General features: G+C 38.8%; 1 protein-coding gene across 9 annotated transcripts in view; it reads right to left on the bottom strand.

Annotated features, from left to right (window-relative positions):
- dysf (dysferlin, limb girdle muscular dystrophy 2B (autosomal recessive)) overlaps positions 1-15286 on the bottom strand; it is a 98739-nt gene that overhangs the window by 42998 nt on the left and 40455 nt on the right. For all 9 annotated transcript variants that reach the window (XM_057349980.1, XM_057349835.1, XM_057349450.1 and 6 more), the window contains 13 exons: positions 15011-15177; positions 14765-14879; positions 14495-14600; positions 14200-14342; positions 12017-12190; positions 9040-9127; positions 8876-8953; positions 4709-4890; positions 3777-3917; positions 3295-3324; positions 2805-2837; positions 2640-2681; positions 965-1066 (listed from right to left, as the gene is read on the bottom strand). In XM_057349980.1, the coding sequence (XP_057205963.1) occupies positions 965-1066; positions 2640-2681; positions 2805-2837; positions 3295-3324; positions 3777-3917; positions 4709-4890; positions 8876-8953; positions 9040-9127; positions 12017-12190; positions 14200-14342; positions 14495-14600; positions 14765-14879; positions 15011-15177 (1401 nt within the window). The remainder of the gene's footprint in view (positions 1-964; positions 1067-2639; positions 2682-2804; positions 2838-3294; positions 3325-3776; positions 3918-4708; positions 4891-8875; positions 8954-9039; positions 9128-12016; positions 12191-14199; positions 14343-14494; positions 14601-14764; positions 14880-15010; positions 15178-15286) is intronic.

Consider the following 15286-nt stretch of genomic DNA (forward strand, 5'->3'; position numbering starts at 1 on the left):
AGTTTCTGACTGAGCACTTTCTTCCATGGTACAAAAAGAAGAACCATGCCTTCCGTAGCAAAATCATCTTCATGCATGACAATGCACCATCTCATGCTGCAAAGAATACCTCTGTGTCATTGGCTGCTATGGGCATAAAAGGAGAGAAACTCATGGTGTGGCCACCATCCTCCCCTGACCTCAACCCTATTGAGAACCTTTGGAGCATCCTCAAGCGAAAGATCTATGATGGTGGGAGGCAGTTAGCATCAAAACAGCAGCTCTGGGAGGCTATTCTGACATCCTGCAAAGAAATTCAATCAGAAACTATCCAAAAACTCACAAGTTCAATGGATGCAAGAATTGTGAAGGTGATATCAAAGAAGGGGTCCTATGTTAACATGTAACTTGCCCTGTTAGGATGTTTTTGATTGAAATAGCTTTTGATTTCAGTAAATATGACCTCCTAATGCTGCAAATTCAACAAATGACCATTTTCAGTTTTTTACAACCTATGAAATGTTTTCAAACTCTGTTGTGCATAATAATTTGGAACAGTGCATTTTGAGTTTTTCATTTTTTAAATAAATACTGTTGTCAGTGGGAGGTTTGTTCAATAAAATTCCAAATGTACCCTAACTGTTGATTACTTGAAAATTATACTGACTGTCATTTACATCGACAAATTAGGAAAACCAGAGAAAGATATCATTTGCATAATAATTTGGAACCCAGTGTAGTTCACCCAAAAGTGAAAATTCTGTCATCATTTACTTACCTTCAGAATGTTCCAAACAAATAAAGACAGGTTTGGAACAATCTGAGTGTGAATAAATGATGACAGAATTTTCACTTTTGGGTGAACTAATCCTTTAATGCCATACGTGAGATTATATTTACAAAACAATAAAAGTGTCTGTTAAATGCATAAATGTATGTGATGTATATAGTAAATAGATGTGCTGAGGTTGTTTTATGGGCTTACCTCGATACCAGTGCGCTGCAGGACAGGCTTTATGCCCTGCGGCACCATGTAGACATTAGGTTCTCTCTGCGGTGGTGGATAGGGCAGATCTGAGTCCTCTTGCTATATGTGAAAATAAAGAGCCAAGCACAATGAGAAACAACTCATCAATGGATGACACAGCCGGATTACAAAAGGGGTGTGAAAACAGGAATTGATCACTTCCAGCAGCAACAGAAAGAACATCATGTAATAAGTCAATCACAGTTCACTATTATGCTAAACAAAATAAAACAAACAAACCAGAATTGCCTCCTCCCTTTGCTAAGGCTTTGTAAATGGACACTGTTGTTGAATACAATGGTGACATTTGGAGATCAGTCATGCAGCATTAGCTATGTTATGTCTAATTTAAATGAAATTAAGGCAACGATTGAGACGTCAGTCATTCTTAAGGGGGCATCTCTAATCTGGTTATTATTAAGAACGTTTTCCAGCACTTATACAAGGCGTTTACACGAAGCCAGCCAGCCCGACGTGGCGTCTTTTAATACAAATAAAGCATTTAGAGAAGGCCAACGTATTCAATGGTTACACACAGAGCATTCTGAGGTCATGCCGTTTCTTTCAGTAAAAAGAAAGAAAAGTAAGCCATAGTACAGAGGAAAATGAAAAAGTGCTGTGATTTATAGTTTGCAAGCATCATAGATTGCCATACTATGACCCAAACAAATTGCTTTCTCTTTTCTTTGCTATAGTCCCTATGTCCTGCCAGTGTTTTCTTTGACCATTGGCAAAACTATGTAAATATGCTCGCCCCGCGCATTTATATGTGTGTATCTAATGAGGACATGCTATTATGAAGCCTAATTGTAGCGTTACTTCCACCATTTATATCACTGCGTGTCTTCTTGAAATGCCAATGCAAAACAATAGAAATCTTTGTGTGGCCAAAACTGATTCCAGCAGATAGGAGAGCTGGGAATACGGCCGGATCAGAAGGGGCTCTCGATTTCCAAGGAACCTCCCTCAAGATCTTGTCCTTGGCAGCCCCTATAAAAATCACGACGGTACACAGAAGTACATCGAGTTCTGGAGGAATCCACCCACCAGGGATAAAAAATAATCTACATGTGAACACCCCTTACCAAAACCTAATGAAAACCACTGGGAATGACATTTTGGAGCAAAGGTTATTGATCCCAGCTCAGTATCTTATGTACCGAGTAGCTGTAAAGCTAACATTTGGAGGGCTGTTTTGTCGCTATGAGGGACATGTAGTGACATTGGTGAGGATCACGCTTTGTGAATGTTCCTGCAGAACATTTCTATATAAAGGTTTGTGTGAGTGTGTGTGTAAAAAAGCTTATAAATTGTACAGAACAATATTTTTTAAAAATCTAAAAATGCAAAAAGTGTTCTATGATCTTTAGGTTTAGGGGTTGGGTTAGGGATAGGGGATAGAATATACAGTTTGTACAGTATAAAAAACATTACGCCTATGGACTGTCCCCACGGGGATAGTAAACCAGACATGTGTGTGTGCGTGTGTGTGTGCGTGTGTGCGTGTGCGTGTGTGTGTGTGTGTGTGTGTGCGTGCGTGCGTGCGTGCGTGCGTGCGTACGTGCGTGCGTGCGTGCGTGCGTGTGTGTGTGTGTGCGTGTGTGTGTGTGTGTGCATGCGTGCTGAATTGTACCCATTGCTGTTGACTGTCTGAGATGAACCCTGGAAGCACAAGCTTGAAGATGCCCAGAGTAAACAGACATGAAAAAGAATAAAAAATGACATAAAAAATATTTCATTGTCTATTTTAAAATTATTTAAATAATCATGAATAATAAGATCTCCTGTCAACACTAACCTCGTCCATGACATGTGAAGGTGGCATATCCCCCTAAAAAAGCGGAAAAAGGATTTTCGCATGTAATATAAAAGAAATGTTACAGTGCGGGTATTTTGAGTGTGAGGGTGGGTGGTTTGACTGTTCTAAGCATGCACTCTAATTCAATTTCCCTGTGATTATATCACTATAACTGATGCCAGCTGGGCAGGTCTGCACTGGGTGGGGCCTCTGGCACTACTGGCATCTCCAATCAGACTCCTGGAGGTCTGCATTGCCCAGACGGGGCCTTTTGCCTGAACTGAGAGCTGCTGATCAGTGCCAGTCTCTAACCAGACAGCGCTAGTGAAACCGGTTCAGATTCTCTGAGAGCTCTGTACCATTATTCAGAGAGGAAATAGCTGAGTCTTAAATAAGAACAGTAAGTGTGTGTTGTGTGGCTGGTTGAATGTCTGTATTTATACTGTATAAAAAATTTAAAAAGGGGCAGATATAAAGAAATAGTACTTACATCTTGACCAGGGATGTGATGAACTGCAGGCTGAGAAAGAAAGAAAGAAAGAAAGAAAGAAAGAAAGAAACATTTATAGTCAAACATAAAAATCTTATAAAAATGTAGAGCAGTTATGAATTTTAACCATATGTTGTCAGCCACTGGATACAAATACTACTGCCGGGGTAAAAGAACCACTAAGCTTCCTCTACGGTGTTGTGAAAGCTGTGATATGTGCCATGTAAACATGTGGTTTTGATTCATAACAAAAGCATCTCTTTCAACAGAGATCTGGAGACAACAGCTGGTCTCTACAGTATCCAAAGTGTCCAAAGGACACAAAGAATCCCACAAAACCATCACTGTGGTCATCGTAATGAAGAGTGACCTGAGAACACTGACTGTAATTATGACCAGACACAAACAGCACTTAAGTAAAATACAGCATCACCGTTGATTATAGTGATTATAACAATGAAAACAATCCAGATAATTCTGACCTTATCTCTGCGGATAAGTTCGAAAGCAGCTAGCATTTCTCCAGCAGCCTTCCCACCTTTCTGGATGGGATACCAGGCAAGACGAGGGGAAGACATCATTGACGGTTGGCACACACAACGCCCCATAAATTCATCAGCACCCTGCAGTGCAAAGGTCAGATAAAACCTCTGTCTATATTCAAATTTATGAAGTATTGTTTTCGTTACATAGACATTGATTTGTCAAAATGTACTAGGTTTGTGGAATCAAACATTCAGATTTATCAGATTTTCACTACAAAGTAACCGTGACCAAAATAATTTATGGTAATGATAGGATCGCAGTAACTAAAAACTGTTTTTTATTAAGTCAAATTCATGTTTAATTTAGTTTATTATGTGCTTTGTCTTTTATTTGGTCAATGAACCAAACTCAAAATACAACTGTAGTTGTATGTGCATTTCAAAGTTTCGCATCCGAAACAAGAGATAAAACGCATTTGCCGAATACATTATGAAGTAGCGAACATTAAACCCATTAAACCGTGACTAATCAGCTGTTTCCGTTGATGGTGTCTATCCGGTTTCTGGGTCTTGTTTTATTTACTGTTGGTTACTAGGTTACCAATACCACCTCTCCACCACATTGCCTTCAAGGAACTCGAGATAAATGCACCTATTTCACATTAGTTTTTGTTCTGTTTTGGCGACCCTCGAAAAGATTCGCATCTCGTTTGGATGGAAACCCAGCTATTGTGACTTAAGGCAAAATACAAAAACAGGTGCTGAATAGTTTATGATATGTATGAATGAATAATAATCATGGTCATTAATACCATGGTTATTGACCATACCGGTTTATTGTGACACCACTAGTCATCAACAATTTGATACTGTTTTGTCATTAATCACACTGACTTCTAATAACTAACAATACAACAATAAAAACTCACATATGTGTCCTGATCATGGAGTTCCACCACAATGTTTGGAGGGCTCCGCTCAGTCACGTGAGGATCTCCAAATATTTCCACTTCATAGAAAATTAGGGTCTGGTCCCAGGTGGGGTTGAGCGTGTTCCGAACCGTCACCGTCTTCTGGCTCTGATGCAGGAAGGATACAGTGGCATAGGGATCTAATCAAAGAGTCAGAAATCACAGGTCACTGAATTATATTGTGATCTCAGTGATGAAGCATGGGAGTTCACACAGCATGCAACGTGCATTTGTACACTGTCAGAATGCAAACTAAACTGCCAGCTGAAATGAAGAAAGTCTCCATCAGGTCAGATGGAGGTTACTGCCACGTTGATGGATGAATGAAATGGAAAGAACTGCATCAAGCGTTAGGAAAGCTCTGCAGCTATTAGGACTGCGGGGTTATTTAGTATTTTCTCATCAGAATAAGGCTTCCAATGCATAAATAGATAAAATTAACACAAATATTTCTTGGGTTGGTAATGTGTGATAGGAGTTTGCCAAGAATATGACATCAATTATGAAAGTGAAAAGAACCAGAGATGCCCTTATAGTGCTGAGAGAGTGAGACAACTTTGAACTATAGTAGGCCTATGTAATGTTTGTACGGTAGGATGTTGTTTGGTTGTGTGTATGACAGAGAAAGAGTGTGAGTAGATGAATCAGTGAATTAAGATGTGTGTGTGAGGATCTCTAATGTGACAAGTGTGTTTTAAAGGAATAGGGAGGACAATCTATATGTACTGCCATTATATCACTGTAAATCAAACCTGTATGTTTTACAGTATATTGTACAGTATTGTATACTGGTCTCAGTATCAGTGTATCCCTAGTAAATATTACGTGCATATATACTGTATATAAATCATACATTTTAATATACTGTAAATGTGATAATGAATGATCAATTCATGAAAGAGGGGATCTTTTCATTTTGGCCTCACAATATCATTGAAATATTTGAATGCTCTTTAGATTAGGTTAACTAAAGGGATAGTTTACCAAAATTCATTCATCATTTATCCGTCCTTGAGTTAAACCTATGACTTTATTTCTTCTGCAGAACACAAAAGATCATTTGAAGAATGTTGGTAACCAAACAAAATGGACTTCATTGACTTTCATTGTATGGACACAAAACCACTGAGACATTTATCAAAAAATCTTATTTTGTGTTCCACAAAAGAAAGATTAACATACAGGTTTGGAAAAACATAAGGGTGAATAAATGATGACAGAACTGCTATTGTTGTGTGAACTATCCCTTTAAGGGGCAGAAAATAAAAGAATGAAATCATCTACATTGGAATGCCCAAAATTAGTGGGACAGTCTACATTATTATTTCAGACGACATAAATCATCCTCAGCGGGATCACCAAGTTTCACTTGGGAGGAAGCAGCAGACACTTTTCCCAGCTCTTATTAAACAACCTCACGTACACACCAACACACAAACGACTTCCCACAAACAGTGACTCAAATAAACAAAGGGATAAACAAGCCACAGGGAGAGTGCACTGTTACCCAGGAGCCAATGGGAAATAAACACAGGCAGTGTCTAATCTGGCTGCTTACGGTGAACACAGTAAATAAACTATCCTGCCCAAGGGCATTGTGGGACTGGACACCACCATGTTCGATGGCTGTCCACGTGTCCAACTCAAACGTGATGCATGACCCGAGGGAACAATCACTGTAGCAGGAAGAACCGGAGGGAAAGGCAACCAAGGAATACTGCTATGGATTTTCCCATATATCTATAGAATACAGAGTCATTGAAAAGCATAGATTGACTGTAAAATAAAAAACTATGGATGAGTGGACAAAAGGACGGATGGATGAATGAATTGATGGATGTATGCACTTTTTAATAACTGTGCTAACATTTTGTTGACATCTGAGTATAATCCACAGCCGGTTTCACAGACGTTAACAGAATAGGGCCTACAGCCATGTACCATCTGGCCCGAACCTCTGCCTTCCTCTAATCCCCCTCCAGTAGCTAAAGCATTGATGCAGCTCTCCATTTTTCCTCCTTTATAAATATTGTGGTCCATCGATCATTTCATTTGACCAAACTCTGTCTCAAGCGTACCAACGACAAGTGAGTTCTGCTTCCACTTGATTTATTCATTTTCCCCAGAAGTCAGAACCCTGTAAAGCAGCTAGCCCGGGGTTTGTGCATCAGGAGACTGACCCCAAACTATTTGTAGATTTGTAATCAGAGTGCCAGACTGCTCTGATTTATATCAGGCATGTATTTTTAAAAGGATCCTCTATGTTTTTTCATCTGTGCCTGTGGGTTCAGAATGAACCTTTAACGCATGGCCTGGGTAGCTACATTTCCAGGATTGAGTAAAAACAAAAAAACAATACACTTCAGATCTTTCTCTACCTCAATGTCTCTCTCTTTCTATTTCTTTTCATCATTGTCAGTTTTGGTCCCGTGTTAACTCTGTATGGATTTTCCATTCATGAGATTTATACCGGACAACTCTAATGGGTGATAACCTGTGGGTGCATTTTGTCGGTATTTTAATGATGTGGAGAAGTCAGAGTTAAAAATGTCACAACCACATCTGAAGGCTTTGGACCACAGTGGCAGGCATGCTATGGTTTAAACTTTAAGACCCTTTTATATTTCTTTTTTTTCAGGTAGTGTTTTTGGTCCAACGTCAAAAATCAGCAACAGTGAAAACTCTGTTTGTGTTTATTAATATGTAATTACAATGTAATAACCAGGCCCATACAGAATCTACATGGGTAGTTGACAAACTATGTGTCTTATGGTGTGACTGTAAAAATGTAGAAAACGTACTGTTAATAATATATTATTTTATATCATTAATATTTATAATATAAAATTGAATTGATTTAAAAAGATTTATCTTTATTGTTCGTTTTTTTCTCAAATTTAGCTGTCACACCATAGGACACGTGCAGTTCATTTGTTAATAGAATTTCATAAAATACATCAAAAAGACAAATGCAATGCAACAGGCATGATTGGAAGGAAAGGAGAAATGAAATACGTTGCAAGCTAGATTCAATCTCGCATTGCTTGTATACGCAACATGTCAAAAGCACATGTACTGACCAAATCACCATGGCTTTGGGCTTCATTCGTTTTTCGATGTGTTTAGCAACCATCTGATTTGTTTTATCGTATCGTACCTTCTCTTCACTACGCGAATTACACTTTTACATCTCTGCTGCCAGCGTCTGCTCTCGTGGCCACCACTATAAATCCACTTAATTTCCCTTCTCTCAAGGCTGCACTTGACCCGAACTGCCTCAGCCCAACCTGTGCCAGGCACAATATTTCACCCGCTCTGACGTAAGCTCAGTCACGGTTCCTCTACCATTACCTCTCAAAAGACTTCACTTTTATGATTTCGTTATTTGTAAAATGCTCCTATTATGCTGGGCAATGCTGACCTTTCTTCTGTTTTTACAGAAATATATAAAATCATAATTCTGTCGTGTTTTGTTGCTTCACATTAGGACTACCCACTGTGACCACCTGAGTTCTAACGTACACTTGAGTTTTGATATATGTATCTTACTTTATGTTAATTTTAGCAAAATTCCATCACCACTGGCACAATGTTTTTCATGCCATATGCTATAATGGGTCGGTTTACACTGTAAAAAAAACGGATAAAGTACTGGCAGAAAATTACCATTACATTTTCCATTTATTTTCCGGACATTTCCGTTAATGCTAAAATGCAATTTAATGCAGTGCAAAATGTCAAATACAGGTAAGACAACTGTAAAAATTAATACAGAAAATTGCTTCATATTAATACAGTATATTGTGCCCTATTTAGGGTATTTTACTCAGAATCCATGAAAATAACCATGAAGATTGAAAGGTCACAGTGCAAGACTCATACATTTTGGATGAAGATTTATCCAAAATAAAGACAGCTCCTTTACAAAATGAATGACTAGTGATTATGTTTTTTGGTCACGTGAAGAACTTTTCAGATATGTTCATGTTTTAGTAGCCTACAAAGTGCTATTTGTGTCCTGGAGTTTGACTTTGGAAATGTTGATTCAGAGTACTCTTGAGATGTCTGTGATGGTCATGTTTGGCTCATTTGTCTGCTCTTTCAGTGAAAGTGTCACATACTCACCTGAAAAACTGTCCTTATCCATCGCCATCAGGTCTCTGGCCTGATACAAGTAGCATCGCAAATGATACAACGTCCCGCCTGAGAAATAAAACAGCAGTGAGTGTAACCATTGAACTGTCGTACTTTAAATTAAGTAAAATAATTGCCAAGCATTTGCAACTTACTATCAAAGAAGCAGGAGATGGTTGGGCGGTTGACGCCAAACGTCGTCGTAATTGACTTATCGTCATTCTTTTCATCAGTAATGTTGCTCTGTTGACAAAAAGAAAAAAAAACTGTGAGACCAAAACAGACGCGCTATGTTCTTTCGACATAAATGGTAGACTGACACATTTTGGCATCCGGACAAGATGAGGCGTTCGAGTTGGATCAGATATCAAAATATTCCGACCAAAAGGGTAAACAGAGAATGTGTTAATGATGACAGTTGTGGAAACGGCAACTGAATATACACCACAAACCACTGGCATGAGGTGATTACGTGTCACCACCCCAAGACGTTGGAATATCATTTTGACACATATGAAAATCCTGACCTTCACTGAATAAATTGCCTGATGATGTCTTTAAACCAAACTAAAACTGCTATATCATTTGTGGCTCACTGTATTTACATAACCCAATACCCCTTACAGTTTTTTGGAAAAAACGAAAAGAAAAGCAAACATGCCCTTCAGTGTGCCCGCTTAAACAAGAAGAGAATTTCAGTTCTGTCAATTTCAGTTTGGATGTAACTAGATCTTACTTTCACACTTAAATATCGCTATCAGGTATAGTATTTTTTTATGAAATATCAGAGATTTCAGGTCAGAGGTATTACAGTTTTCTTTTTAATAATATTTCGTATTGGTTTTTATTTGTGTCTTTTTAGTGTTGTTCATGTTAGTTTTAAGTTAATTTCTGGCAAATTAAAATTTTTGCTACATAAGTTTATGTTTTATTAAAATTTTTGTCTTAGTTCAGTTTTTTATTAATGTTCATTTAATAATTTTAATGCCTAAACGTGAACTCATTTCAGTATTTGCTGAGGCAACATTACTAGATTCTGTCTAGTTTTAGTTTTTAGTTTAGATTCAGTTTTTCTTTCAGAAAATATTTAGACTGATATTTTATTTGATTTCAATTAGTAGAAATGTTGCAATAGTTCCAGTTTTAGTAAACTATGAGCGCTTTTGTCATGAATTGTGAGGAGAACCCAATTGCAGGCAGCGGGGATTAAGGGGTTAACAATACAGATTTTATTATAAACAAAAACACAAAACAAAGACCCGCGATGGGGTGAAAACAACTCAACAGGATAATAATACAAACAACAGGACGTAGACTAACTGACACTAAACTAAGCTAAACATTACTAGACAAACTAAACTAAACACTTACTAAGACTGACGGGACAATCCAAACAGGAACATGAGCATGGGGGAGACAGGTAAGCACAGGATACATCAAACATGGAACGCCACCAAAGACACCATATACAATGACCGAGCAACAAGACAATGAAACATGAGGGCATTTTAAAGGGAAGACAAACGAAGGGTAATCAACGAGGGCAGATGGGAAACATTAGACACGGCAGGGAGGCAATACATGAAACGAGAAGGGTGGGGCCAATGACAAGACACGAGAAAGCACATGAGATGTAAAAACGTAAACAACTCATGGCTTTCTCACATAAAACAAGGGATCTGCCGTGATTCTGCTACAAGATCAAGAAAGACGTGACAAGATGAGGCAGAATCACGACAGCTTTTCCACAATTGCGCCAAACCGTTCTTGTTGCTTAATCATTCCACTCCGTGCTGATCCAGACCAGCCGATACGTAAAGGGTTTCATTTTCCACCGCAGGGCTGATGACGGAACTTTTTAGAATGTACACACAAACGCATCACTCGCTGCGTTGGTAACGTAAGAGACTGAGCTATGTCTTGAAAAACTTTTTCGTTTCTCTTGGTACCCTCCAGCTTCAGCTAAGTTAATGTTATTTCTATTTTAATAATGCGCTATTTTGGCTACAGAGAGAAACTGGTACCTAGGCAACCAAGTGACTACTCCTGAGGGCCGACGTCACCACACGAATTCTATCAGCACAATGGGCTATATGCATGCATGATTTTCATGAGTTTCACAGGAAGAACCCTAGGCAGACTTAAAACAGAGAGAAATGGACAAATGTGAAAATAGTTAAATTTAGCAGATGCTGTATATTGCGGCACACAGCAGTGGTATATAGAAGTGCTTATCTACTGCATTTGAAATGATACTTTCATTAGTTAACATTTTGTTATAAAATTAAAATACAGGAGAAAGCCACTTCTATATACCACTGCAGTGTGCTGCAATTTACAGCATCTGCTAAATGTAACTATTTTCTCATTTTCTATTTCTCTTTGCTTTAAGTCTTCCCAACCAGAAACTGCCTAGGGTTCTTCCTGTGAAACACAGACATCAAGCATGCATAGAGCCCATTCAGCACAGATTCAGGTTAGACAAACGTGCTGAAAATTCCGGTCCGAGAACGGTTTGTAATCGTGCTTGTGCCGAAACATAAATGTTACCGTTTCAGACAGTGCTTAGAATGGTTCAGCACGATGGTGGAAACATGCTCTATAATAGCCGAATTTCAGGTCCCCTCAAGTAGCAAAGTAAAGGGAATCCCCCACTTGAGCTCTGCAAGGCACTTGGACCTTTCAGCTACACTACAGATCAACTCCAGACTCCCGTCAACCCTCAAATGTGAAGCCAGCCAGGCTCACATGACAGCTCATGCCATAGCTGCCAGGAATAGATTTGTAACAATGGACCCAGCGGACCAGACCAAGAGTAAAAGAATAAACATACGGACTGGACTTTTGACATGTAACCTCTTTCATGTTCACTGTTCCATCTCTGCTTCCCCGTAAATGATATCCCATGATGCCCTTATTTTACCAGGCTAATTCCACTTTGCTTGCCCAGACGCTCTCAGCACCTCCTATTCGTCCAAGCTCAAAGCCCTCCACACCCATTCTCACCTCTGCCATGTCTCAATTGCGTCTCATTCTCCCTGACCTTTCCTCCATTACTTTTCATCTCTCTCTGTCACTCAGTCTCACTTTGATTTCCAGCCCAACATCTTTCAAATAGTCAACCTTCATTACCAGTGAACACTCCAAAGCAAAGATGGCGGCTGGCCCCGTCTTTTCCAATGGCTCCATACGACGTCTCCAGCGCCGGCGACGATAGGAATCAGTCTTCTTCTGCTTGAGGTGAAACTTCCAGCCAACCAGAGAGGTATATTCCCAGCCCTCACGCTCTGACTCGTCCGGACGCTGCTGTAGGTGGACAAGCACATACACACAGTAAACAATTAAAAATTGGTGAGAAAAATTGGTTATAATACTTGCCTAATGTAATGATCTGTATGGTACTAAAAGCATTTCTAATGAACAGTGGATAAATTACAAATAGAAGACATAAGAATCTTTAAATAGTTGAAGAAAAGACCAGTGAGGAATTATGTTTATTTAATAGAGAAGAATACTGATGTGAGATTCATAGACTGTTTCTAAATCTGTGTTTGAAGAGTGCCACCATGAGGACAATTCAAGTCATTTTACTGTACTTACAGTCGCTGGAAAAGAATTTAGAAAAGCCACGCTAAATGTATGACTGCCACTGCAATGCATAGCAACAACATATGAATTTTAAAAGGAAATTAACACAAGAACATTCAATAATAAAATAACTGAAGTGTGACTAAGAGTCCACGTACTTTTTAAGGCCATCGTTTCATTAAACTGGTAAATAATTCAATGTAATGTAAAAGGGCTGTCAATATTAAATAATCATCTGATGGCAATTTTAGATAACTACAATTATTGTGAATCTTTAAAGGACGCAAGGGTGATCTGTAGTGTCTGCAGTTGCCTTACATCTACCATCCCTGCTTTGTATTTAATGTAACATTCAAACGTAATCTCTCAATCATTTCAGTTGTATTAGCTTTGCATTTTGTGTGTTGATCAGTTTGATTAAAGTAATTAAACTAGGGGGCTGGGTCACACTAGGGGGGCTAGGCATCATTTCAAGGGCCCTTAAAATTAAAATCAAATTTTAAATCAAATAAAATAAGCATTAGCAAATAATTAATTCAAGATATTGCTTAATGTTTGGATATTTAAAAAAATACAAATTTCCAGTAATATCAAGTTCCAAATTATTTTAGAAATTGTGAGGGATTGGGTGCACAGAAATAAATTAATAATCACAGTTAGTGATTATATAGAAATGAAGCAAACAAAATATGTGTCAATTTGTATGACAATTAATTATAATAATTGTCAAGACCATAAAACAGAATGTGACATTATTTCTTTAGTAAATTGGCCAATTAAATTCAATGAGCAAATTCCTGTTTATTCTTCAAAAAAGCATGTAGCCTAATTGACTGTAAAGGGGGTCGCACCCCGGACGCGCAGCGTTGTGCTATTGTTTGTAAAAATGAACATATGAACGCTGTTCTGAGTCCTGCAGCGACACAACGCACCACTCGCTTAATTTAACATTAAATTAGATGTTCTTTGACTGAAATCATCTTTAATGTACACACTGACTTCACCATAAGCTGCGAGGTGCATTTATCTGTTTGGGAATAACAGAAAAACAGCGCATTCATACAGAAAAACCTCTTGATTCTACCACATTAATAGCAGAGTTGTCCTAGACACGACGCTGCACCGCTCGGCGCTTCCGCATCCGGTGTGCAACCCCCTTAACACCATCAATATTTTTGTTATATTTATTTGTAATATTTATTTGTTATATTTATTAACGAAGTGCTCATGATCCAGAATGCAAAACCTTTTTTCACTTGAGTGATATTCCCAAATTGAAACAGAACTCTTTTATCTTGTCTCTCTCTCTGTCACACATACCTATACACACACACTCTCACACAGATGATGAACATTAAGCATATTTGCGGCAGGGCTCTAAAGTCGGACCCAGGTTTTCTTGCCAAATGGATTAGAGGTGTGGGATTGATTTCAGATTATTCTCAGATATCATGATTAATTATGTGTCATCTCAACCTCCATCTGCCTCTAACCAGATGCGTGCAAGGACAGGAGAAGTCCCCCTGAAAGTACACAGAGCTCTCTGTGTCACGCCATCCTGAGCTTTACCAGAATCCCCCAGAATTCAAAAGGAACTAAACAAAGCTCAGGCCAAGAATCTATTTTTTTACTTGCTCTCAATATGAAAATGTTATTTTCGGATTTCGGATTTTTGGATTGAAAACAAGCTGAGAGTGGTAACATGTTGCTAATGACTGATGAAGTACTTTTCGAAGTGCTTCCATCTTCTGCATATCTCTACGGCGAAGTCGGATCCAGCGTCTGCGGCGGTTGGTGTAGTACATCTTCTCGGATGGAACCCAGGACTTTGGCCGGCGGTCGGGCGGGAGGGTTATTCCATATTCCCACCCTGCAGGTGAGACAGGATCCAATAAAGTTTTTTGAAGTAGATTTATGGCAGAGATGTTTTGCTTTTGAAAATCACCACTATATATTACATAATGAGGAACAGAACTTATTGGCTTCTGTGTGCAGGAAGAAGTTCTAAAAAAGTTTCCATACCTTGATCATCCACTGCACGCTTCAGATCCTCGCTCCACTCAATATCCTCCCAAACCCAGCCAGGAGGACACTCGATCTCATCTTTGGGCACTGCTTTTTCTCCATTCTGCAACCCAAAAGACACAAAATGAACTAAGGGGTGAGTCCCTGTCAATTGACTAATGTATTCTAACATTTATTCTACTCCTCTGGGAATCATTAAGAAATACTGATTTTACTGTACAAGAAAACATCAGTTTTGTTGTAACATTTACACGGTACTGTACTGACCACATCTGTGTAGCCCTCTGGCATGCCAATCCACTGCCCGCCAGGCAAACGCATCTGATTTTCAAACACTTCCTCCAAAAAGCTTGTATGACCTGCATCGGTGTCATAGAGCATTCTAGAATAAAAAAGACAAGGTACAATGTCAGATGGTGTTTATTGACACATTTTTCCCCAGTACAAGACTGGACTAGACTCTGAATCAGTATTTTTCTGTAAGCCACGCAAATGAAATAGGATGATACTCACGTTTTCTCTGGACTGACAAACCAGTCTCCTGCCCAGCTCCATCCTGGAGAAGGTTTAAAGCTTTCTTTTGATAGTTTCAGCCTGCCAGTCACATCACTGAACTTGGGGTAAGTCAGACCCGTCGTACCCCAGTTCCCCACCAGAGCTAATTTAGTCTGGTTCTCATACTGTAGACCCAAATAATTCAAATAGATCAGTAGCTAAAAATGACAATAACTCAATATTAAAGCAGAAGATTTCTACTAAGGGATTATCACAAATAATCATAATTATTTG

Source organism: Triplophysa rosa, linkage group LG1 (genome assembly GCF_024868665.1).
Source record: "Triplophysa rosa linkage group LG1, Trosa_1v2, whole genome shotgun sequence".
Lineage (NCBI taxonomy): Eukaryota > Metazoa > Chordata > Actinopteri > Cypriniformes > Nemacheilidae > Triplophysa > Triplophysa rosa.